We start from the raw sequence: 26,766 nt of genomic DNA, 5'->3' as shown, positions 1-26,766 counted from the left end.
TGAGCAAGTGTCAATTAATTTCATTGTTCCAATTTTGCGCAATCTGAGAAATACCTAAAAAATCCATGAAAAAGAATGATACTCGATATCTTGAAAATTGGATGCAAATAAGCTATTTTTGCAATTAAGTTCCGTTGAACAAAATTATTGATTTCTGGACCCCTTCCTAAGAAAACTAGAACGGTGTGTTTAATGCTATTATTAATAACAATTTAAAATACTATTGCTTATAGAGACTACGTTAGCAGTTTTTTTTACAAGAAAAATGTAAATGGACAGTCTCTTCTTCTTGATCGGTTATTTTGCATTACTTCATTATTTTTAAACAATATAAAATATTGAATGAACTTCTTCCACCTTTTTAAAGGGACCCGGCTACCAAAAGACACAAACATGGCTGTCGACTACATCCTTCAAACACAACAAACCAAAATACATAACTCACTTTAATCTTTAATGATACAAAATTATAAAATTTTGACTAGTCAATAAAGATATATATTAAACAAAACGGAGTTCTGAAGGCAAACATACATCAAAAGATTCAGATCGCTCGCATCATTCAGAACCAATATTTTCAGCGCATTCACCGCTGTCATTGATGTTTTCTAGGTAATAGTGGTTGTATTCTGTCAAGCATCGTAGGAAAAACTTGCTTGTTCTATCTGAAAGAATTCCCACATTATACAATAGCAAAATCTGGTCGCTGGTGGGAGGAGTTCATTTTTTTTTTTTTATCACCGTCCAAACCCATCTTGCATCTTTCGAATCTTAGAATTCCTTCACTATTGTTGTAAATGAGTTAACACATATGCATCTGTTGGATCAAAAATTATTGATTTTACTAAGTAAGGGAAAAACAGATAATTTTAGCAAAACCTTTTTGTCATGAGCATGAGCAAACCTGAACATTTCGTAAATACGTCAATCGGTTAATCTACACAACGTACTAAAATTGCAAAGAGAGGGAGGAAAATAAATCAGACTGAAAAACAGCAGGGAAAGAGGAGGAAACCGAGAAAAACTGCTTAGATTTATAGGAATCCAAAAATAGAAAGCGCCTTAGCTAAAATTAGATCCTCTGGGGTTAGCCTCAGACAGGTCCAAAAACGACATGACGAGTGTCTTTGATAATTGAAATCACTATGAGAAGAAAGACTGATATAAGACTGAATAAGTGGAGTCAAGTTTACTTAAAACTCGAGTAAACTAATTTCTCACTGATTTTTTAACAACTTCCACTTATTAGTGCAACTTCTGTATAATTACAACGATCAACTGGTGGACAAAGACGAAGAAGGGAGAAATTTCCATCCAGGGTACGATTTTTAGCACACTGGAGAACAAGAGAAAAGATTTATTACTATTACGCACACACAGTAACAATAGAAAAGATAAAGAGCAAAATGAGAATAATGAAAAAGATATATAACGTCTGAACAGAGGAAATGAGTAATAACTACTAACAAGTCACTGCAGCACCAAGCCACCCAAGGCCATCACAGGTGTGCACACTCCTCCTTGACCCCAATCTATTCAAAGCTTCACTCTTTACCCCGTCCCAAGACATTCCAATTTCTCCTTAAATATATCCCTGCAGCCTCTTCCCAGACCATTCAAGTACGATCTACTTTTCATTTGGCTACTATATGGATGACTAAGAAGACCGATCTTTGACAATCTGTAATCCTTCATCTGCAAAACGTATCCTAGCCATCTCAACCTTTCTCTTACTATAGCCCAAGAAAGTGGGATAGAGCCACATTTTCCGTACAGTTTATTGTTTGATATACGGTCAGTCGAACAGACACCCAAAAGTACCCGTAGACAATTCCTCTGGAAAACATCTTAAAAATGCTCCTCCGTCTTCCAAAGTGCCCACCTTTCCGAATCATACTTGACCACTTTCATCACTATAGCTTACAATAACTGCAGAAAATAATCAACCCGGAACAATAAATTGTATATCCCTAGACAAAAGGACGTACATGTTTAACTTGATTTTGAAAATAAATGCGAAGAAAAGTCGGCATAAAAAAATAAAAAAAATAAAAAATAAAAATCAAACAATAGAGCAGTATTGGAAATAGGCTCGGGCATACTGCAACGAGCATTCAAGATGAATTACAGCATTTTTCTTGATGTTCTCAGCCACGCAATTCAAATTACATTATTCAGTGATAAAAGAAAATTAAATTACCCACCAAGGATTCTAAATTTGAGACATATGAGGAAAACCTCTGACTAATTACTCTCTTTAGGACTTAGAAATGATTTGGAGAAACAATACTGGTTAGTAATTTGAAATAATACCAGGTTTCTTTTCTTTAGTAGCGATATAATCCTCGTTATTATCAAGGTTGCGAGGACAGTTCCTGAGGAAAGAGAAAGACTAGATGATTATACTAAAGACAAATTAAGTATCAATACCTCAGACTTTAGTTCCTTCTGTGCCGCAAGAGGTACCCAGGGCACCAAGGAAGAATATCCAGTAACTCCAAAAATTTGCTGCAGCTATGACGTCCTGGTCACACTGGTCGAAGATAGGTATTATGGCTCTGCAGATGTACCCAATAGTTGCGCCCTAGTATGTTCCGTGGACTTCAATTTCGACCTGTGCTCTGCGCATGCCCGTGAATAAAAGCTTACGGGAGCCTTTGCTGCTCATTCGTATGTCAGGTTCTAATTACCTCCATCTTTATATTCTGATGGCACTAGTCACAAGCGGTTGTCTCGTTGAATCTCGTACTAACTGATTCTTCTAAAGCAGATATTTTTGAATACTTGTATCTGTTTTTCTTGCTGCTAATTTCAGTACCATGTCACCGAGTCGTATAGCAGTACAGGCAAGACATTGTCATTCAAAAGTTATAGCCACAAGCGGAAGAAGAAACTCTGAGATTGCCAGACTTGGCGGAGCCTATTGAGCATGCCATATGGCACTACTATTCTAGTAAATATTTTTTGTGTCATTGAATCAGCGTTTTCGATTACGACCCGCACTTCATATTCGAAGGAATGTCAAGCATCTTCAATTGAAATGTCAATGTAAAAATTAATGTGTTAAATGATATGTAATCAATGTGATGAGCTCATGATATTCAAATACGTTCAAGACTTGAAAAAAAAACACTTTTAGATGATACAATTTTTAATAAGCTAAACAGAGTTTATCAAAGGGTTAAGTTGCTCAAGGCAGCTTAGGAACTTTAGACGGATAATGCTTTAACATAATTTCAGCAAAATTATTAAATACGAGTGCTCACTATGACCCTTTTATGTGAAAAGAAACAAAAAGAAAACTAAACTGTGTTCTACAAAACTAAAAATATAATTCTACAATCTTTTGGCAGATAATTTATTGATGGGAGTTTCCATTAATACACTATAGGCACTTTTTCTGAACACCAAATTTATCCCCTGGGGTTGACCAGACTGGAGTCAAGTTAAAGCTTTCGCTAAAAGTTAAGTCAAAAACGCAAGTCAGGAAGGCCCTTGGGACTAAACCCAAGCCGCCAAACCATTTCCCTAAAATTCCCGAATTTTAGAAATTTCCAAACATTTCTTCATATTCCCAGACGTAAGTTTACAAACAACTTTAATTGATCACACATGAGCTTCTTTTGTTCTTTTTTTTTTCTTTGTATTCCAGTCAAGGACATGTTTTTTAGGACTCTACAAATATACGGAAATATAGGGAGTCGGTTTATTTGAAACAGTTTACAAGATGTGTATTGCATAAACTGGGAAGCAATATTCCTAGTTCGTTTCAAGTTTCAACTTTGGCTTTTATTTTTTTCCCCCAGAATTTTTTTTTTTATTAATGGTTTCAGAACTTCGTTTTGAATTTGTTTTTAAAATATAGAAGAATCATTTCATCAGGCAATCAGGTAAACAGCCATGCAGCTAGCAAGAATGGTGGCTCTCCGTAAGATTTGCCCTTCCATTTTTTCATAAATATCCGAAAATGACAATAAACTTTCACATTACACAAAAATAAGGACCTTTGAGGTCATCCTCCAAAATATTAATTCCTGTTGCCAATTGTTAAGACATGTTCCCTTATTTCCTCTCTACTAAGCCTAGCCTCAAAATCACAGCCCCCATGGACTCTTAATTTTAGAATACAGAGAGAAAGAAGGGGGGGGGGGTGCAGATAAGTCAAATTGCAATTTCTAGGTTTCCTTTATTTCTAAAATAAGTTGTATTGGTGTTTAGCTGTTTTTAGCCTATGAACCTTCTAGTGAATTAATATCTAAAAATTTAAGTTTTCTGATAAAAGTAAAAAACGAAGATGAACCTTAAAACCAACAGAAATTACTGCTTCGTAGCTAATACAATATATTGAAAAACTGTTCCAAATAATCTGGTTCCATATATTTTACAAAATGTCCCAATTTGTGTAGATTTTTCAAGAATAGAGCTTTACTAAAACCACAAAACTAGAAAACAGAATCAAAAGCAGACAATTCTTAAATAGTCTGTAAAAAATAGAAGACTAATTTATAAAGCTCTCAATAGTCTTTTGCTATTCATTAAATCATTAAATTTTGCTATACAATTTCCATTCTCAAAAAGGTTCAAGCAAGCCTAAGGTTTAAGTAAAATGCTAGTTTTTCAGACTTCTACAATAGGGAAATATTACGAGCTAGTTTATTTGAAAAGATTTTTCAAAAATATGTTGCATAAACTGGTAAGCAGCAATTTTTGTTTGTTTAAGTTTCTATCTTGCTTTTTATTTTCATCGGAAAAAGTGTATTTTAGATTCATATCTGTTAGGTATCGATATTCAGTATGGAAATTGCTTTGAAACCAATCTTATGAGCAAAACAACATTTTTTTTTGAGCTTATAAAACATAGCTATTAAAATCAGCACAACAGTTGATTAAAGTCGACGAAAAATAGCATTAAAAAATGTAGCACTCATTCACAATAATACAGAAAGCAGAAAAGAATATATTAAAAAAATCCAGGGGGCAAAATTTGTTTATTTTGTCATTGTTTCTTTTATCTGAAAATGCAAATAAAGGTATTATTCAATGAAAATACATAAAAAAAATTTTAAATTAAGGAGGGGGCAAGCTCCACTCCCTAATTGAGACCCATGTTGCTAAATATTTACAAAACATAACTCATAATCGCCTTTACAGGAAAGCCAGTCTGAGCTATATAGCCAGATTGGTGGCTGTAAAGCCCAGATTAACAAATAAATAAAAAAATTCCACTCACCCCGCAGTAAACCTCAGCCAACAAAATAAGACAGTGGTTTAAAAAAAGGCGTCAGAACAATACAGAAAAAAAAATTATATTTTTGTAATCGATTGCTTAATTTCCTTGCGACAGGCGGGATTGAACCCACGTATGTGAATTGACAAGCGCGGCTTTGTCCACTGCGCTGTCACAAGGTATTAATTATATTTTGATTCTCCTACAGATGTATTCACTTGAATTTAACAGAAGAATTATAATGGCTTATGTACAACCAATTTTTATTGTAGCCTACTTCAGATTAGAGGATTCATTCACATCAACAGACAAGTCAAAACTTCATTTTTTCGGGTGTGTACCGAATAATGCACAAGTACCAAGTTATTTCAAAGAACCTTCGCAATTTAATTCGTTTTGAGGCTTTAAAAATATGCAAGGTACTTGTTAATTAAACGAAACACACACAAGAAGTTAAGCTAGGTTAATCCCAATGAATATAACCTTCATATAAGCTTTACTTTATATAATAATATAATTTGGACAATATATTTGCACATAAGGGGGTATGGGCGGGGGTAAAGTATTTGAACAGCACCCCTAACATAACCTGACATTACTCCCACCCAATCCCTAATGTGCAAATATATAGCCCAAATTACCCATCATATTGTATTACCCGTCACTTGTCTTAGTGGATATAAAATCGGTCTTCTGAAATCTAACCTAAGCGTAATTCTTGAGTGTGTTTCGTTTAATTAACAAACCCTGTACGCAAAAAAGACCTTTGTCCGACTCAGTTGAAGAAATTAAAGAAGTCAAAATGATTTTTGTCAAAAAGGGCATAAACACACATTTCATTTCGCACTTGCCTTAAACTTCCTCGTAAAAAATCTTCAATTTTGTCTCAGAGAGAGTCCAAGGGGCGTATCATTCTTGGTAACTTTGAAGAGTTATAAATAAAATCTCAATTATTTATAAAATATTGTCCTATGTGAAATATATACCGATTTTAGAAAACTGGAGAACACTAAAGAATTAGATGTGTAGTGGATATAATTTTACAGAAATTCGTGGCAGCACTATTGAGTTTTTCTGCCATAATAATGCAAAGAATTTTGAGCCCATCATTAGAAGGTATTATTTCATTATTTAGATCGTTTGACTTTAGCATTCTAAGGGAACTGATCAATAAAATGGTATTAATTTGAAAAATACAAAGTTAAAGTGTAAAACTTCTCCAAATGCAGGGAAGCAGTAACCTTCCCCTCCCCCTAAATGAGAGACCTGTGTTTAAGTCAGGCTAGTGACCAATTCATACAAACCTTGACAGGGTTGGGAGAGGGGAGTAAAACCCTAATTATGATAACTTTGCATGGTTGCGCATTCAATGCTCCTGCGATGCCCCAAAACCCCTCTACCGCTGGACCAAAAAATCTTCACAACTTTCCAAGGACAACTTTCTATGTTTTTTGACATCCCACTAGAATTGGAAAATGGAAAATAAAAAAAAAGATACATCAGCATTTCAAGCTATTTTTTCAAAAATATTCGAAAAATTGTACTGTATTTAACTTTTTATGTCAAGGTAAACATAAACAACAGTTGTTACTCCAAAACCAATTGAAATGTTTTATTTCAAATAATTTGAAATAATGATTAAACCAACAATTGTACAGAAACCTCTTAGTGAAAAGCTTTTTCACGAGTTCAAGAATGCGAGAAAAACTGTTAACAAATAAGACATGAAGTATCAAGAGATGGAAAACAACGGAGAACATATTATGGTTATTTCTGGGACCATCGAGGGGGAGGGAGGGGGAATGGGAGTGCATTGTCAGAAAAGTGACCAAGATATTTGGAAAAATTTACTCTCCATCAGTTGGCGTTGGCTAGGTTTCGGGATTACCCTGAATGGCCTGTACGTATTGTTGAAGTGATCGATCCGAAAAGAAATGAAAAAAACAAACAAGAAATTACAAGTATTTAGTTTTTTTTTTCTATGGTACAGATGATACCCAGTTCGCTAATGAGTTCCAAATTTTAGATTTCAAATGAAATAAAGCTGAGGCTATTAAAAACTCTAAAAAGTCGTAAAGGGAGCATTTGAAGAACATGCGCTGAAATCAGACATTTACAAAGAAATTCGCAAAGAAAGGACAAGCGTATGAAAATACGAATTTATATAACATTTCGATATCAACCACTCTTATTACCAGGATCACAGCAACGGAACAAGAAATACAATCTGTCATGAAAAATCTTGCTCAGAAAATTTATCAGAGATTAGATGAAAAATTGGCAGCTGCTGGAGGCAAAGAGTCCTTTTCTAAGGACACAGTTAGTGCAATCAAGGCCCAAAGCTCGTCGATTTCAAGTGAAGTTTACAGAGCAAGTTGAATTTGAGCCAAGGTTTGTTGTTTTACTAAATGATTTAAAGCATTTAAAAAATCGGTGCTCATTTATTGAGGAACGGATGAAAGTTGATGAGCAAAAGCTTGATGAGTATGAACAAGAAACGAGATTAAATAGTACCGTATTCAATGGGGTTAACAACCTTCCAATAGTGACTTGAAGTCGGTAGTCCTTGGAACTATGACAAGTAAAATGGAGCTTGAAATATCTAATCAAGATGTGATCGAAATGAAAAGATTCAAGCAAAGCAAAGGTATTAGTAGACGATGCAATTACTCCTGTGGTTGTAATATTCAAGCCTTAAGACCTTGCTTCTAAGTTTTCAAAGGAAAGCCAAAATTAGCTCGCACTGGTATTTTTGTGTTGGGAAATCTGACAAAAAACTGCAATTTTGTCACACTTGCAGCAGTAGCTGCAACGTAATAAAGGGCGAACACCACATAGTAACCAAAAGTTAAAAAACACTTTTTGAAAAAAACTGTCTAGTGAAAAAAATTACCCTCTGACATTGATTTAGGAATGGTAACTATTATTTCGGTTCATCGTAACCGATGTAAAAAATCTAAAAAGTAAAAATCTAAATCGAAAAGAAACTTGTGGTGATTTCGAAAAAAAAACTAAGACCCCTCAAAAATGACGTCAGATCAAAATGAAAAGTGTACTAATGGAATTAGTCAAAAACTTCGTACAGGGAAACTACAGTCCCCCACTTTGAAAAATAAGGAAAATCAATTTTTTTGCATCGGCAGCACCGAAGTGTCTCTTTTTTTCCAAGACTAGCGGGTTACCGGAACATCATAGAGAGATGTTTAATAGCTCATTTAAAAGCTACTTCTCATATCTACGTGCTTTTTATAAATTCTGCCATCTGCAACTGCCTAATGGCACTAAAAATGGCACTTTTTGTGCCATCTCTCGGGGGGTGGGAATAGCGGGCTACCAGAACATCGTAGACAGATGTTTAATAGCTCATATAAAAGCAATTTCTCATATATACGTTTTCCTTACATATTCCACTTTTGGTTACTATATTTTTTCACTTTTTGTTACTATGAACAGTGGTTTACTATGGACAGGTTTTATAAAAAGAGTGGTCGTAAAAACTTCGGAGGAGGCTCATTTTATTAGAAATTAGAAGCTCTAGTGCCCTTTCTAAGAGTAAAAAGTGATCGGAGGGCAACTAGCCGCCTTCACACCCTCTTTTCCCCAAGTGCATCCAATAAAAATTTTGAGATAGCTATTTTGTTCAAAATAGTCCAAAGGCAAAATCATTATGCTTCTGGGGTCAAACCCCTCCCCCCAGGGGTAAGGGCTATGAGTTATGCCCCAGTTACTCCTTGTTACTTTGATACTTTTTTCCTTTGATACTTGGATTTACTGATTTACGGGGTAACTTTGATTTTCGGGGCAAGGGCTGTAAATTATGCAAGCTGCTTATTTTTACTTTGATACTTTGCCTGCCTTGATTTTTTTTTTATTTATTAATTTGATACTTTCTTCACTTTGATACTGTGTTATTTGATATTGTTACTTGATATTTTTACTTTGCTACTAGTTTGGGTACATCGACGAAACTTTTATGTTAAGAAAAAGAATGGATTTTGAAATAGAGAATGATGAAACAGTTGACACTTTGGCAATCAAAAACGAGCAAAAATTATTTAAAAAAAAGAAAAAGTTTCCGAAAAAGAAGTTTTCAAAGAAAATTGAAGGCCATATTGAACTCGAAGTCAGAACAAATAAAAACCTAGTGTTTTCAGTAAAGTAATTCAGTAATCCTACAAATATAGGGAAATAAAACTCGTCGGTTTATTTGTGCTAGTTTTATTGATATATGTTAGATAGACTGTGAAGCAATAATTTTTGTTCGTTTTAAGTTTCAACTTCGCTCTTTACTTACCGCAGAAAAACTTTTTATTTTAAATTAATCACGTAAAGAGTCCAAGGGGTCATCATTCTTGGCAACTTTTGAGGAGTTATAGATAAACTCTCAATTATATGTGAAACAAACACAGATTTTAGAAAACTGAAGAACATTAAAAATCGTGTCAGTATTATTGAGTTTTTTTTTCTGCACCAATACTAATAAGATTTTGAACCTACCAAAAGAAGGTATAATTTCATTACTTAGCTCATACAATTTTAGCATTTTAGGAGAACTGATCATTAAAATGATATTATTATGAAAAGTACAAACTTAAGATGAAAAACTTCTCCAAATGCAGGAAAGCAGTACCCTTCCCCTGTCCCTAAATGACAGACCTATGTTTGAGTCAGGCTAGTAACTAATTCATGCAAAACTTGACAGGAATGGACAAGGGGAGTAAAACACTAACTATGACAACTTTAAATAGTTGCGCATTCAACGCTCCTACGATGTCCTAAAACTCCTCTAGTGCTGAACCAAAAAAAAATCGATACATGAACATCTTTTTTGAAATTTCCAAAATACGTTTAATTTCTTCGCCTTAGCAATTTTTATTATTCCTTAATAATTTTTGGCTTTCAGTGAAATCATTAATTCACGAGGCAGGTTTTTTTTTTTTTTTTTTTTTTTTTTTCTTGCAAACACATTTTTCTTTTTCACTTACTAAGGGGACTTGAAGGGGCGGCATTCAAGAGGTAGATTTTAAGCTTATGTTACAGATTTAAGCATCCGACTAAGGCCATTTTGATCTGGATGGTACATCATAGGCAGCGCGCTAGCGCTGCCCAAGTAAAGAACGATGTAGCCACAATGTTTTTTTTTTCCTTCTTCTTTCTTCGACAGGCACTTCGTATCGAAGGAGTTGTCGTAGAAACTTTGAAAAGGGCTCATTTGATTTGAAATTGGGGTGGCTAGTGCCCTTTTTAATAGTCGAAAGTGATTGGAGGGCAACTCCCCCCCCCCCCCGCCCATCTTTCCCCCAAACACATCCAATCAAAATTTTGAGATAGAAATTGTGTTCAGTGTAGTTGATTTCGAGATAGAAAATATGTTTTGAGGAGGACACTCCCCCAATACCCTTAGGGTAAGAGTTGTATGCTGTGCCCTGGGGGCATATATGGCTTTTATAGAACGTATTGTAATAGAAACTTCAAAACGGGTTCATTAGATTAGAAATTCAAAGGGCTTTTTCCCTTTTGAATAGTCGAAAGTGATTAGAGGGCAACCAACCCACCCCCCCCCACGCCCATCATTCCCCAAAAAACATCCAATCAAAATTTTGAGATGACCATTTTGTTCAGCGTAGTTGATTTCCAGAAAGAAATTATATTTTTGAGGAGGTCACCCCCACACAACCGTCAAGGCCTAAGTTGTAAGTTATGTCCTGGGGGCATATAAGGTTTTTATAGAAGGCGATGTCGTAAAAACTTCAAAAAAGGCTCTTTCGATTGGAAATTGAAAGGACTAGTGCCCTTTTTAATAGTCAAGAGTGATTGGAGGGCAACAAACCCCCTCTCACGCCCACCTTTTCCCCAAACTCATCCAATCAAAATTTTGAGATAGCCATTTTATTAAACGTAGTTTTAAGTTCTGTAAATTAGGTTTTCGAGGATGACAACTCCCACACAGCCCTCAGGGCAAGGGTTGTAAGTTATGCCCTGGGTCATATAAGGTTTTTATAGAACGCGTTATCGTAGAAACTTCAAAAAGGGTTCATTCGATTAGAAATTGAAAATGGCTAGTGCCCTTTTTTATAGTCGAAAATAATTGGAAGGCAACTAACACCCCTCCCACGCCCACCATTTCCCCAAACATATCCAATCAAAATTTTGAGATAGCCATTTTGTTCCACGCAGTTTAAAGTTCAGGAAATTATACCTTTGAGCAGGACACTCCCCCCAAAGTCTTCAGGGCAAGGGTTATAATTTATGCCCTGGGGGTATATAAGTTTTCACTGAAATATTTGTCGTAGAAATTTGAAAATGGGCTAACTCGATTTGAAATTCAAACGTCTACTGACCTTTTTGATTGTCAAAAGTTGGTTGAGGGCAACTAACCCCCCTCTCTCACCCACCTTTTCTCCAAACACATCCAATCAAAATTTTTAGATAGCCATTTTGTTCAGCGTCGTTGATTTCCAGATAGAAATTATGTTTTTGAGGAAAACACTCCCCCACAGCCCTCAGGTCAACGGTTATAAGTTATTCCCTGGGGCCATATAAGGTTTTTTATTGAAATCTTCGTCGTAGAAACTTTAAAAAGGGCTCATTCGATTGCAAATTCAAAGGGCTAGTGCCCTTTTTAATAGTCGAAAGTTTTGGAAATTAGGTCTTTAAGGATGAAAACCCATCCCCCCCAACCCTCAGGACAAGGGTTGTAAGTTATCCCTTGGGAGCATGTAAGGTTTTTATAGAAAGCGATGTTGTAAAAACATCAAAAAGGGCTCATTCAATTGAAAATTGAAACGGCTAGTGTCCTTTTAATAGTCGAAATTGATTGAAGGGCAACTAACGCTCACCTAACGCTCACCATTTCCCCAAACACATCCAATTAAAATTTTGAGATATAAATTTTGTTAAACGTAGTCGAAAGTTCTGGAAAATAGGTCTTTTAGGATGATAACCCCCCTCAGAGCCCTCAGTTCAAGGGTTGTAAGTTATACCCTGGGGGCATATAAGGTTTATATATAGAGTTGTTATAGAAATTTCAAAAAATTTTCAAAAAAGGCTCATTTGTATGGAAATTGAAATGGACCTATTTAATAGTCGAAAGTGAGTAGAGAGTAATTGACCCCCCTCCCACACCCATCATTTCACTAAACAAATTCAATCAAAATTTAGAGATAGCCATTTTGTTCAACGTAGTTGAAAGTTCTGGAAATTATGTGTTTAAGGATGACAAACCCCCAGAGTCCCCGGGGCAAAGGTTGTAAGTTAAGATTAAATCAAAATGCACTTTGTTAATGCTAATTCTCAATAAGGCATCTCAGAAGTATCCCAAGAACGATTGAGGGGATTACATTAAAACGTTCGGGGCTACTTCTGCTCTTAAAATCTAACCACATCAAAATAGCGTAAGTGTATGCAAGCTATCAAAGAAAGCAAACAGATTTTTTTGCGAATGGTATCAAGTTTACTATTTCAGGTCAACTAGAGGAGGTATGAAACTAAATTAAACACTGCTATTTGTGTCCAGATTTTTAAAAGGGTGCATGCAGTTAAAAATTGCTGAAAAATTTTCTCCAGCATACAAATAGCAGGCCAAACTATAAAGTCTTAAAAAAAAAATTAAACTATTATTTTCTTTTTCCCTGAAAAGAATATGTCAAAATATAGCGAACAGAAATTAATTAAAAAAACTTTTTCCAAAAAATAAGTTTTTCTAATAAAATTAAACAACTCCATTAAGCCAAAAACGAACAAAAAATAAAGTCAAATAATCTACCAAGCGTAAAACTACCACAAATCAGCATCGATAAGTAAATGAAACCCAAAACGAACAGAAATTACAATAAATAACCGAGTGAAACTCAAGATGAGCAGAAATTAACCCGAGTAGGGGTCAAAACCCTATGCCTTACAAAGGCCAGAACATAATTTGCAATTTACTGAAAAAAATACAAATGAAATGTGCATTATCAGTTTAATATGCATATACTGATATTTGGTAATCAAAATTTTAATATTATTTGATTTATTAAAGTTATAAAAGTAAAAACAATTATATTTTTTTTAAGTAAAGTGCAAATTATGTTCTGGCCTTGGGAAGGCATAGGGGTTTCGAGCCCTACTCATGTTAATTTCAAATGGAATAAAATACAAATGGAATGAGCATTGTCAGTTTAATATACTTATACTGATATTTGTTAATCAAAATGTTAATATTATTTGATTTATTAAAGTTATAAAAGTAAAAAAATTTATATTTTTTTCAGTGAAGCGCAAATTATGTTCTGGCCTTAGGAAGGCAGAGGGGTTTTGAGCCCTACTTATGTTAATTTCTGCTCGTTTGGAGTTTGACTCGGTTATTTATTGTAATTTCTGTTCGTTTTGGGTTTCATTTACTTATCGATACTGATTTGTGGTAGTTTCACGCTTGGTAGATTATTTGATTTTATTTTTGCTCATTTTTTGTTTAATGGAGACCTTTTCTTCGAAAAACTTATTTTGTGGAAAAAGTGTTTTTAATTAATACCACAAAACATCCCATTTCTTGGTTGCCACATGCCACCTTAAACTGGTGCTATCAAGAAAAGTTTATGCTAAGCATATATATGTGGGTATTAGTTTCCAAATGAACTATTGGACTACTTTACCTGATTCTTTTGACATCCCACTAGAAATGAAAAAAAAGGAGACATCAGCGTTTCAAGCTATTTTTTCAAATATTTTTGAAAAATTGTTTTGTAATCAAAAACCAGTTTTAATATTTCCTTTTTCATTTAGCAGGTTTTTCAGTACGTGCTTTTAGTTTTCACTAACTAAGGGGGTTGCGAGGGGGATTTTACAAGGGGTGGAAATTACAAACATCCGGCTAAGGATTTACAACTATGGAGATTGTAAGGTTCTCATGCAACTCAACCCATTTATCTCAACCCTCGTTCAACTTAATTCCATTCCACTCAAATCCCATATAACTGAACTCCCGTGCAATCCAAAAGCCATTTAACTGAACGGTATGCAACACAACCCATTTTTAAGTCAATCCCATGCAACTTAACTCCAACTAAATGCAACCCTTGCAACATTTTATGTTAAATTTAACTGGATAAGGGGGGGGGGGGGGTAAATTTGCTGTGATTGACTACATCTAAAGTAAACATGCTAATAAAATAAAAGTAATAACATTATATTCACCATAAAATCAACGTATAATGTTTTTTGATCAGCAATATTTTCTTCCGCAATATTCAATAGCTATTTATTTGTATTGTTGTTTTTTTTTCTGACACGTGAATTTTTTTATAAGCTATACCCCTTTTTTGATGATCTACACTTCAGAACCTTAAAAACAAACATTTCGAAAAGCTGGAACCTGTTGATTTTTGTGAGAATCAACACCCAACATTCTTTGTTTCTCTTTGTTTTCAGCGATCATTTATCTTATTCATTCAGTGTTATTTTGTTCTTCTAGCAATGACTTGAAGCTCCACTTTAGAGCTCAATCCTCCTGAGTATTTTCTTTACGTCAAATTCAAGATAAGCTCGGACACGCTGAAGCGACAGCCCCCCCCCCCCACTGTTCCAAAACGGAACATCACTGCTTACCGCTTTATAATTACAGGAACAGACGTGTTGACCGTTGTCCCGTCATACATCTACATTCTCGAAGAAAATTATTCAAATAGACACAACTATGCGGCGTGATTGTTATAAATCACCCAATAGGTACTAGAAATTCTTTCTTTACCGCAAAATATACCTATTTATAATACAGAAGCCATTCAACTTTCAAATGTAACATTATTATGGTACTAGTGCAATACTAACAATTTATAGACGTAATGACGTAAAGGATCTAATAAATAAAAGCTGTTTTAAATTTTCTGAGTTGATACAGGTTTTAAGTTAAGTTAGAACATTCTGGTTAAACCCATAGCTGCTTACTTTTTTTGTAAGTTAAATAAAAAGGAAATAAAACTAGTGGAACCTTTCTAATCCATGATCATATATTTGAATGTACGACATGCACATCTATAATAAGTGTCTGAGATATCCCATTATCATTCGAATATTCCATCCTTATATAGCAAATACAACACCGTTTTCTGTGACAATTCTTACAGTCTGAGATTGTCTTACCATTATACTGTACATTAAACTGAACGACAGCTGAACGCTGCACAAAACCTGAACAACTTACCATCAAAGATAATCTGTGTTTATACGCAGATTTTACGCATGTTTCAAAACTCAGCTTTTTGGTGTTAACTTTAATTCTACTTATCAAATGCTCATACTGAAAATTCAAGAAAAAATACAATTACGTAAAAAAATTAATACAAACTCCATGAATGTTTTCACATAATAAACATGAAAAGACAAAAATAAATAGCTGAACCTAGCAATAAATCACTTCGGGTGCCAGCCTTGCATATATTTTGAACATACCTGAAACTATATGATAACGTAAAAATTTTCCTGCAAGAACATCTCGGAACCGAACGCAAAAGTAGGCACTTTCTTGTGACAATAGTACATTCCAATTATTTTCCCAATTAGGTAACAAGCCATCAAAAACAATTTTACTGAGAGCTGGGTAGAAAGAAACCTAAAAGATACAGAAAATCTAAAGGAAAACTTAAAAGGACAAATGAAAAAAATAGAAAACCAAGATGAAAAGTTGAAAATCTAGACTCAAGAAGAAACATACAAGTTGTGATTTTTTATGCTTCAACTGCTAAATTTTACTTAGAATTTTAAGGTATAATCCGAATTTTTCCTATCATCCAGCCTCATTGGTTCACATTTAAAAAAAAACAATGATCCAGAGCTAGAACATCAAATGATCCAAAAATGAAGTGCGGAGGTAAAGAACTCAAAAACATTAAAATTTTGAATTAGAAACATTAAAATTTTAAAATTATGGGCAACAAAAACATTAAAATAATTAAACTTATTCTGCTCTAAGCTGAATTTACTGGCTATATATAACTTATTGGTTGCAGTTTAGGGCTAATTGCCTTCCAATTCGGCGAAATTTAAAAGGTAAGCAAAAAAAAAAAGGTTTAAAGAAGAAAGGTAGACTAGCACGCTTTGCAAAGATAAGGAGGATGATCGGGGCATTGCTTGAGCTGGTGTCAGGGGCTTTCTACTGTAAGAGAAAGCTCCAGTTGGGAAAAACGGATTGCTATTTCTAGATGTCTTAAAAAGTTGGTCTCCACAACGCAAAAGTATGCACTTTCAGACAATAGGACATTCCAATTATTTTCCCAATTCTAATTATTCAAATAATTAAAATTATTCTGCTCTAAGCTGAATTTACTGGCAATATATAAATTATTGGTTGCAGTTTAGGGCTAATTGCCTCCCAATTAGGCGGAATTTAAAAGGTAAGCAAAAGAAGGAAGTTTGCAAAGATAAGGAGGAGGATCGGGGCATTGCTTGAGCTGGTGTCAGGGGCTTTCTACTGTAAGAGAAAGCTCCAGTTGGGAAAAAGGATTGCTACTTCTATATGTCTTAGTTGGTCTCCACAATGCTATTTACATAATAGCGAGGTATTTCTGAAATACATTTATTAAAAGGAAATCTTAGTTTATTGATTAAATGAAGTGTCTCAATTGTGTCATTTATTTATCTGTTTTCTATGCGATAGGAATTTGGGAAAGTAGAGGTCACTGATTTACGTTTGAATTATTTTAATTTTTTTATGTGCATGGTATTTTTATTGCTTTAAATACACTTTATTTTATCTTATTCTGGTTATATTTTACAATTGTATACAATAAGGCCTCAGAATATTGTTAAAAGGATGCTCGCACCATCTTTTTTGTAAAAGGGGTACAACTATTGAAAATATTTTTTTTTGCTCTTAATAAAAAGTAAATATTAGCGTACTTCCTACATTTGTAATACTTCAGAGAGCTCATTTGAGAACTGGGAGCTGTTTGGGGGAGCTGTTCAAGCGTCATTTGAAAGCTAAATCTCCTATTTACATACTTTTTTATATATGAATGGGTCTTGATAGCATTTATGTAAAATGCGATCTTTTCATTTTCGTGTTATTGACGTTATACGAGATGACGCTATATTACGGTAAAATCTACATATGTGCAGAGAGAAATTTTCCAGGTAAATAATAATAGCGTCAAGAAAGTGGTTTGCTCTTTCATGGGTTACAGCCACGAAAAAAGCCGAAGGCTACGAATTTTTTTAAAGTGTGATAGATGTTTTTTTTTGTTTTTTTGTTTTTTTTAATTCGGTACCCATTACTATTAAAAACTGCATAACTGCATATGGAGGTCTTTTTCATTCAAAATTGAATTCTCGATTTAAACACAGTTTATCTTATCTACAACACAGCTTCTTTGGCATCCAAATTGGAGAAGCCAAACAGCTGGCCTGGATTTTGCTGACGATATTGCCTTGATAGAAAGTAACAAGACAAAACTCCAGGAACTTCTCAATACTATCCGAGAAAACGCTGGCTGACTTGGCCTCAAGATTAACACAGAGAAGACAAAGAGCATGGCAACAACTGATTCCCCTTCGACAAAAAGTGTGTAGATTTAACTGTTGAGCAGGTGGTAGAGTTCAGGTACCTCGCCAACACAGTGGAAAATTCAGGGGCAAGATAGCGCGAAGTGCAGCTGAGGATAGGGCAAGCTCGTGAGCTTTTAACCGACTAAAACCAGTATGGTGATCGAAATGGTATTCTACGAAATTAAAAATGAGGCTATTTAATAGCAATGTCCTTTTTGCTCCTCTCTACAGCAGTGAGTGCTGGAACTTAAATCACCAACAAGAAAGACGGGTTCTTGCCTTTGAAAACAACTGCCTTCGGAGGATTCTGAACATCGACTGGAGAGATCACGTCACATACCAGATAGCCTACTCTATCTCAGGCCAGCCCGTAGTTACAGACATCATTTGGCAATGAAGGTGGCGATACCTTGGGCACGTTCTCTGTATGTAGAACGGTAGGATCCTGAGATAGATCTTGGAATGGCAACCTCAGGGAATTCACAGGAGATGTCGACCACAGAACACCTTGCGTCGCACCTATCAACAAGACCTGTCCAACATTCACACGACGATCCAACCCCAATGGGAAGATGTTTGGAAGGGGCGCACATGCGAGATGACTGGGGATATATCTGTCATATTCTCCAATGTTTCCCATGAAGATGCCAAAACAGAGGCACATTTCAATAAAAGTATTCCCACCCAAAAAAAAAAAAAATTCAAAATCTAGAAGAGTGGGGGGCAAAGGTCTCCTCCTCTCTTTAAGTCATGTTCTTGTATATTTCTTCACATATTTTCTTGTATGTTTTTTCCGTTTTAAACGCAGCCGGTATACTTCCTTGAGCAGTGTTACACCGCGTCCAGGAATACTAAAAATTGAGCTTCCTCCGACGATACATCGCCACCTGGAAAAGCCCCTCGCAGATGAAATTTTTGGAAGTCCCTTACTTGATCATTAAAGCGAATGCTTTAACAAATACATCAGAGCTAAGAACAAAATGAGTAAAATAGCAGGACTAGCGGCATATCATCATTGTTGATGGAGCCGCAAAGATTGTAATAATAATTAAAAAAAAAAGCTCAAACTTACTTCTGCGAAGCAAGACGCGAGTTGAAAAAATCTTCCAAGTTGTATCCTGGATAATAATTGAAGGTGCTGAAATTCTACATGACCATTCTCAATTTCTCTTCGAATAAGAGCAAAAAAATATGTAATGTTTGAAAGTTTTTCACAGTTAAATCCACAGAAACACACATTCTTACACCATCCCTTTAGAGGTGCATTGTCAAATCCACTCAATTTCGGCAAATAGTCTCCATGTACAAGTCTCGAAAAAACAATTCTATCAAATGGCAAACACTTCTCTCCATCTCCTTCTTCCACGTTTTTTAATTTAAAGCCATATACTTTACCAGGATACAAGTTAGTAAGACCAGCTAAAAAGCCACCTCTGTACTTAAAATAAGCGATTTGGGAATGCAGCTCCAGGTCAGATAGGTCAGACAAATTAAACTTTTGGATGAACCAATCAGCAAAACAATCGTTGAATTGTCTAATTTGATTTTTCGAGGTTCGATCGTCTTTAACACCCCAGAGTTTGATATTTCTGTAAATTGCCTGTGATTGATATTTGGCAAAATACCTGGAAGGAAAGGATTCTATGAATAGTAAGAGCAATATTCTAAGAAAATAACATTGGTTAAGCAGACTGCATAATTGAATGTAGCTAAGCACGGAAGAATGAAAATAAAAACTGAAATTAGACTTAAAGGATAGACCTATATTGCATACCTATATACCTAAAGGCCTATAAAAAACATTTTCCAGATAAATATTTAAAGAGTAACTTTAGGTATAAAACCTGTTAATGAGGTGAAAAACGCGGGAAGGGTCGGATGACTGCCCCCGACCAAGCATAGCCCTCCCCGCCGAAGGCAGAGTATCAGATCAGTGCCTGCGCTAGACGACCCATTAGTCTGTACCCAAAAAACTTTTAAAAGAAAGAAAGATTTTGGCTATTTTGGAGGAAAAAAGCGGTTTAGGCATTTCACATATTCCGTGGTCACCGCCTAAACATCGCCCAAAAATCCTTATTTCAAGTGAAATATACTGTGATAAAACGTGCATTTATTAGATAACGATACCTGACTGGTTTTTGGCCGGACTGTGAATGTGATTTGCATTACGGTTGAACTTGAATTTGCCCGAGAATTATAGTCAGGACTAGAATTGAGCAAGAACAAATAAGAATCAAGTGAACATTGTGATAAACTAGAATTTATTGGATATTGATACGGGCATGACATTTAGCTTATGATTAGAGAGAGTGGTTTCGATTACAACAGATTTTGCAGTTGCTTGCAAATTATAACAGGGACTGAAATTCGGGATAAAGTAATTGGGTCTGGAAACCAGTAAAGACTTTATCTTCGGCTGTAATTTTTTAAGTTAATTTTATTAACCATCTCTTAGAAATTAACAGTTCCTTCAAATGCCCATCGAAGGTCCTATGCGTGCTCAGTTTTTATAAGAAATTAATTTTAAGTTGAATTTAATGCCTTGCTAAACGGAGACCATGGAAAAGACGATCCCTCAAGTTCTAACTAAAGCTCTTTCAGTTGGAAGGGCGTTGACTACCATAAATGAGATATTAATAGGAAATGAACGGGCTACTGAAGAGATGAAAAGAGCAATCAAGGTAATGAGAAAGTATATAAGTGCAGCTAGTTAATGCTCAGAGACACTGCACGAATAAATTGGAAGATCAACTGTAGTACTCTACAACTTAAATACTGCAGTTTCTACTCTAAAGGAAGAGATTCTTATGGCTCTTAATAAGTACATACCTGATTTAGTCCTGTCCCGCAGTGATGTCAAAGATTTGTTTAGAATGCGACCTCGGCCAGTGGTTATAAAACCAAATTTAGTTCAAATTCGTGGCATTATTTTGGGGTCTAACCGGCTATTAAAGAGAAGTGGGTTGTCGGCGGCTCCTGATTATACACCAAGGCAAAGGGAAGCCCACAAGCATTTAAAATTAGTGTTAAATAATGCTCTTTCTAAGCACCCCCAACCAAGTTTGAGGGAGCAAAAATGTACATAGATGGCAGAATGTTTGCTTTCGACTCCTCTTCCAAGTGTGGGTAGTTCCCAGGCGGGAAAATAATACGCTCAACCTTCAGTGCATAGGAACGATATCAAAAGGATATAATCTGGTAGATCACCCAGTTGTTGAAAGAAAGGGAATTTTTGAGATTCGTAAACCGGTATTTGAAAGTTCTGATAGCGATGCAGAAACGGCGGTAGAGCTCAGAATGAATGATCCTTACCAGAAATATTCCCAGAAATCAAGAGGGATTAAATATCAATTTCACATTTTTTATGTGTTTTTTAAAGTTTTTCTCCCCCTCCCCCGGAGATGCCTCAAAGGGTATTTTTTAATACCAAAGCATCCCAACTCTCAATGAGCCTTCAGATATATACAGAATTAGTTCTAAGGGAGAGACGAGAAGAGGGTAGATGTAGAAATTGGAATAAAATTCCCAAGGCCGTGTCCAGGACTTTTTTTTTGGGGGGGGGGGGGGGGGGCTGTTTTTTGGTGGGGGGGGGGGGTACAAAAACTTTAAAAAACATCAAAAATATGGAATCGATATTTAATCCATCTTGATTTCTGGGAATATTTCTGGTCTACGCTGTTATTATGAGAGTAAAGAGTCCACGGGGGGATTTTTCCTGGGGGGGGGGATTTTCCGACAGTGGTAGGGCAGAGACATAAAACAAACAGACATAAAAAAAGCATAAATAAATCTGGCTTTAATGGTTTGTAACGTCCAATTTTCTTTGTTTTTGTGACAAGAAAACCGAGCCTTTTTATGAATCATCTTGACAGGTTTTTATATCATGACTTTAAAAAAAGAACTGTTCAAACAAGGTTGAATATGTAAAGATTATAACTTGTGTTTTCTGAATGATATTGTCTCATATTTCTAGAATACTGAAAACTGAGTACAGTGGTTCAGTTGCACGAGGGTTCAGTTACACGAAATTTCAGTTGCATGTGGTTCAGCTAAACAGGGGTTCAGTTACACGTAGGTTCAGTTAAACGGAGGTTCAGTTGTACGGGGATCAATTGCACGGGGGTTCAGTTGCATGGGGGTTCAGTTGAACGGGGTTAAGTTGCACGAGGGTTCAGTTACAGGGATTCAGTTGCTTAGGATTCAGTTACGCGGTGGTTCAGTTACATGCACACCACTACATATATGTACTCTACCCACCTATTCGAATACCAAAAACTATTATCAATTTGAAAAATGTTTTTTCAACTGGATACAATGTCATATCTACTAATCTTTTTACACATTTAGCTGATGAGCTATTTCAGCCTTTTTAGCTATTTCCAATGCGTAATATATGTGATAGTGGCTTGTAATAAGTCTTTATAAAAAACGTGTTTTTTTCCAGATTGCACCAAACCCTCTAGTCTTTTACCATTGTTTAAAAAAGGTAACAAAGATAATAAAAAAGTTATAGACCAATTGCTATTTGATCCCCGGCAGCTAATGTTATTGGAAAGATAACAACAATTGGACTTCATTCAGTTTTGACAAAAAATAAATTTCTTCTCAAATTCAGTATGATTTTTTGAGTGGCAGATCAGTGGAGCATCCAATAGCTGCTTTACGTCAATTTTGATCAGAGGCTTTTGATCATAGCAATCTAGCAGCATTTTTTTACGTCAAAAAAGCCTTTCATACACTTGATCACTCCTTCAATTCCTTTTGACAAATCGGGAAATCTAGGAATTCGTCGAAGGGATCTCCATTTAATAAGATCCTATTTACTTTATAGGAGTTCTAAAGCTCAAGGTTGTGATGAATCATCTCGTATTTCCCGCTTAAAAGCTTAGGAATACCTTAGGGATATGTGCCTGGGCCGATACTTTTTTTTACTTATAGAAATGATCATCCAGATTGCTTTCCTCCAAGTGTTGAATTGCCAACATTGTTTGCAGACGATAAAGCACTTAATTAGAGGGCGAGAAACAGAAAGGGCTTACGACTGTCCCATGAAATATTTGCTCTGAATGTAAGTTCTTGGTTTGGCACTAATTAATCCCTAGCCTAGAGAAGTCTGAATTTATAGTTTTTGGGAGTAGTTCAAAGTCAGTGATCCATGTGTCATTTAATATATTAGTGTTGGGACTTCTTCCTTAAAAAGAGTGGCTGTTTTAGATATTTAGGTACAAATAATAGATCAGGCACATATTAGTAGCATATTAGTCATTTAAAGCGTATATTAGAAAACTTAGAGAAAAGTGTCCAATAGCCTTGGTTGTTTGCATAGATTAAAGTTCTTAGTTCCATACTAAATCAAAAGAAATTTATATTTTACATTATCTGATTGATATAACGACTTCCCAAGCATTTGGATACTGACTTTTCCTTCAAATCTACGAGGGCTATAAACTGCTCAGAATAAATCAATAAGAATTTAAAAGAATTCTTCAGTACAGCTTGGGAAGATTTAAAATTATCTGAATATTAAGCATCTTTTAATTTCTTGACATTTTTGATTGAACACAAATTTCTCATTTTAATTTAGGAATGTCTTTTTTTTAATCCAACCCTGACCATATTTGGAACAGACTGAAACTATTGATTGGAACACACAATAACAAACCATAGATGTCCGTCATGATGCTTAATTTTTTTGGCGCAGCTTTCCTAGCTAATTACAAATCTGAAAATTGTTTCGCTCTAACACATCAGGTTTTCAAGATATCAACAAAAACATTTATATATTTCAATCCCATTTTTCGGTTGTTTTTTTTTTTTTTTTTACTTTATGATGCAACGTCGAATCTTTTCGATCATTGCTAGAAGCTTTAATACTTAAAGAAAACATATAATCTATAATATTGTTTAGAAATGTTTAGTTAAATATATTATAAAAATTTTGTGTTTTTAAACCTTTTGCCCATCCCCAATGGAACAAATTACAGTTAATTGAAGTCTAACAATGATATCTACTACGAGAACCGTCATACGAGCCAAGCTTCGAGACTGGCGTTGTTAATCTTACCTTCAATCAAATGAGCGCACCACCGGTCACATCCGGTTCTGTGTTTTGCCGCGTTAAGTGTTCAGTATAGAAATTATGGTAGCCCGTGGCGGATCCAGGGGGGAGAGGGTGGCGCCCCCCCCCTAGCGTAGTCTAAAGTAGTGTAATTTACTTAATTAACTCAAGTTTGCTTTAATTAAACTTGCTCTTAACGCAAGTTTATCGGATCAACCTCTTTTGCCCCCCCCCCCTAAAAAAATCCTGGATCCGCCCCTGATGGTAGCTATATGGAAATGAGTTGTGTTATTACATAAATTGTACTATTCTTTCATTTCCTTTTTTTACTTTCAGTGAAAGCGACGGCATATACAGGTTACATCATAATGATTATCTGTGTTACATCGTATACGACCCGGCACTAACAAAAAGCCAAGCTAAACTGCTAGGTTTACGTCTGAAGGAATTTAATTTGCTATCATCAGCTGCAAAAACCTTAAAATTTTTGACGTAGACACAAAGAAATTGTACAGTTCTTTGCAATGAGTGACAATAGATGGTACTACACTGATGTCCAAAGTCTTATGTCATGCCTCGTAGAAGAAAATGCAAGCCTCGTGGAAGAACATAGCACTGAAGAATGGCGAGGCTTTTTTATTGATTTTTCCAAGGTATGTTTGAAGACTGTATTATTACACAATGGGAACATGTATGCAAAAATATCGGTTAGACATCTTGTACATCTGAAAGAGACGTAAGAATTCATGCCGTTGCTTCTTGAAAAATTCACTATCGCGATAACAATTGAAACATAATTATGTGGAGATTTAAAAGTAACCATTATTCTCATGGTAATGCAGACAGGGTACACCGCTGCTTTATCTACGGGCGGGACCACAGAGACAGTATGCCCTACTATGTAAAGAAGAATTGACCCATCAGAGATGAAACGCCGCCAGGTAGTAAAAACATCCTTCGTGTGCCGTTGATTGAGCATGAAAAAGTTATTATGGCTCCACTTCATGCAAAGTTTGGGGCTCACGAAGAGCTTCGTAAATGCAAAAAACAATAGCTCAGATGCTTTTCGGCACCTATTCAACAAGTTTACAAAGTTGAGCTATTCAAGAGTACAAGAAGGTGGCTTCATAGGTCAACAAAAAAGAAACATCATTGCAAACAGTCACTTCGAATCAGCACTGAAATAGAGCCATGGTTGGCATTCAAGTGTGTTGCAGCCACATTTCCTTAGAAATAATGGATATCTTGACAATGTAAATATTGCCCAGAAGTGCATTAGTCCATAGAGCACGATGGGTTGCAGCATATCCCTCAAGACCCATCTCCTCGACCCAAATCTCGACTTATTTCCCGAGAACCTAGGTTTTGTCAGTGATAAACAACACGAACGTCTTCATCATGACATCTCGGGGATAGATTCACACTATCAGGGTCAATAGAGTGCAGTACTGTCGGCTGACTAGTGCTGGGTGTTTCAGCAGCAAATACCAAATGCTCAGAACAAACGCAAGTTTACAGCCATGAAATTCAAACCAGAATAACTTTAAATTACGAAACTTTATGCTATACCTATGTATTTTTATCCGTGTTATATTTTAAACTAGATGACCCTATGTAGTTTATGCTAATTAATACTCTATTCAATAATATATGCTGTATTGTAACTTATCTGCGTGTTGCTTGCCCTGAAAGAGTCTGTATAAATGGTTAACGTTAGATATCACAAAACGATGGGTGATAGTAAAAAAAGGTTTGCATATTTTTAATCGATATGCCTCAATTGTCTTTAACAGTTTAATACCATGATATCCACCGGAACTTTTTTTGGATTATCAGTTAATTTGTCATTGTCATCTATCTAGAGCTCAGAACAAGTTTACTTTCCCGTTTGTAAAGAATGGGAGATTGTGATGAAGCATAAGGAATCAACTTCTTCTCATTGCGAATAAATACACATCTTCTGGAAGTGAATCACCATCACTGCTCAAATTTAAAAAGAATTTAAAGAATTAGATTCTTTCAGTTTACAGTATCGGGCTATTCTAAGACTGTGTAAATTATTTGGTGATTCTCATTCCTATCTCCAGTTAATGACCCCCCCCCCCCCCACCCACCTCTTCTTTTTCTACCGCTTTTTGAGAACATTATTTTGCTGGTTTCTTTTTTTTACGGACAAATATCGAGTTCAACTTCTCACTCTACCTTTGTTAAAAGTTGGTGTCTTGTTTACTGTATTAATTCAATAAAAAATTCAAGGACAAATTGTCGTTGTTGTTGTAGGTTATATCTAGAGACTTAAAGGTTTTATATTAGATCTTCCACAATTTTGAAAGATTCTCATAATCTCAGTTGGTCGGCCGTTATGCCCTATTGGGTCAAAATTGTAGATTCGTGACACAATTTTTATACATATGTTGCTGTGAATGTCCGAAATCTGGTTAATGTCAACATTCACCAATGAATGTCTGAAATTCCTTTTTCTCTGCTTGGATTCAATTAGCTTTGCAAATCAGCTTTTTCAGTCTTATGCAAGCTTTGATGGTAAAAGTTAAAGTTAGGTTAGGCTAGGTTGGGTTAGGTTATAAATCTCAGAAATGGGTTAAAAACCTACCCTAGCCTGTCACCATCAAACCTTGAATAGAACTGAAAAAGTTGACTGGCAACGCTGACTAAATCTAAAGAAAAAAAGGTATTTCGGACATTCACCGGTGAATGTCGACATTCACCAATGTCGGATATTCACGATAATACATGTACAACTGTTATTATCATTGGAGAATAGTGCATTAAAAGAAGACAACTAATAAGAAAACACTCACAAGTTACATCGCAAGATACTGTTAAAAGATTCTTCAGTCATCTGAACCATCTGAGATTGGAAACCTGACTCGTCATCTACGGCTGTAAGAAGTGTCTCAAATTCCTTTTTCATAAATGGATGTCTCATAAATTCCTCGCA

At 35.4% G+C, this 26,766-nt stretch overlaps 1 protein-coding gene across 3 annotated transcripts in view; it reads right to left on the bottom strand.

The window, feature by feature from the left end:
- Positions 1-440: 440 nt before the first annotated feature.
- aft (cap methyltransferase 2) overlaps positions 441-26,766 on the bottom strand; it is a 48,165-nt gene continuing 21,839 nt past the window's right edge. Inside the window, exons 6-9 of one of the 3 annotated variants that reach the window (XM_089102150.1) lie at positions 26,627-26,766; positions 18,822-19,374; positions 15,659-15,818; positions 441-665 (exon numbers count right to left, since the gene is read on the bottom strand). The exon at positions 26,627-26,766 is cut by the window's right edge and continues 173 nt beyond it. In XM_089102150.1, the coding sequence (XP_088958276.1) occupies positions 559-665; positions 15,659-15,818; positions 18,822-19,374; positions 26,627-26,766 (960 nt within the window). In that variant the 3' untranslated portion in view covers positions 441-558. The remainder of the gene's footprint in view (positions 666-15,658; positions 15,819-18,821; positions 19,375-26,626) is intronic. The other 2 variants (XM_089102151.1, XM_089102152.1) reach the window with 2 other exon arrangements.

The sequence above is a fragment of the Artemia sp. Qi Xiang Cuo genome, chromosome 16 (genome assembly GCF_049724085.1).
Source record: "Artemia sp. Qi Xiang Cuo chromosome 16, ASM4972408v1, whole genome shotgun sequence".
Lineage (NCBI taxonomy): Eukaryota > Metazoa > Arthropoda > Branchiopoda > Anostraca > Artemiidae > Artemia > Artemia sp. Qi Xiang Cuo.
This window is presented reverse-complemented; position numbering and strand designations above follow the sequence as displayed.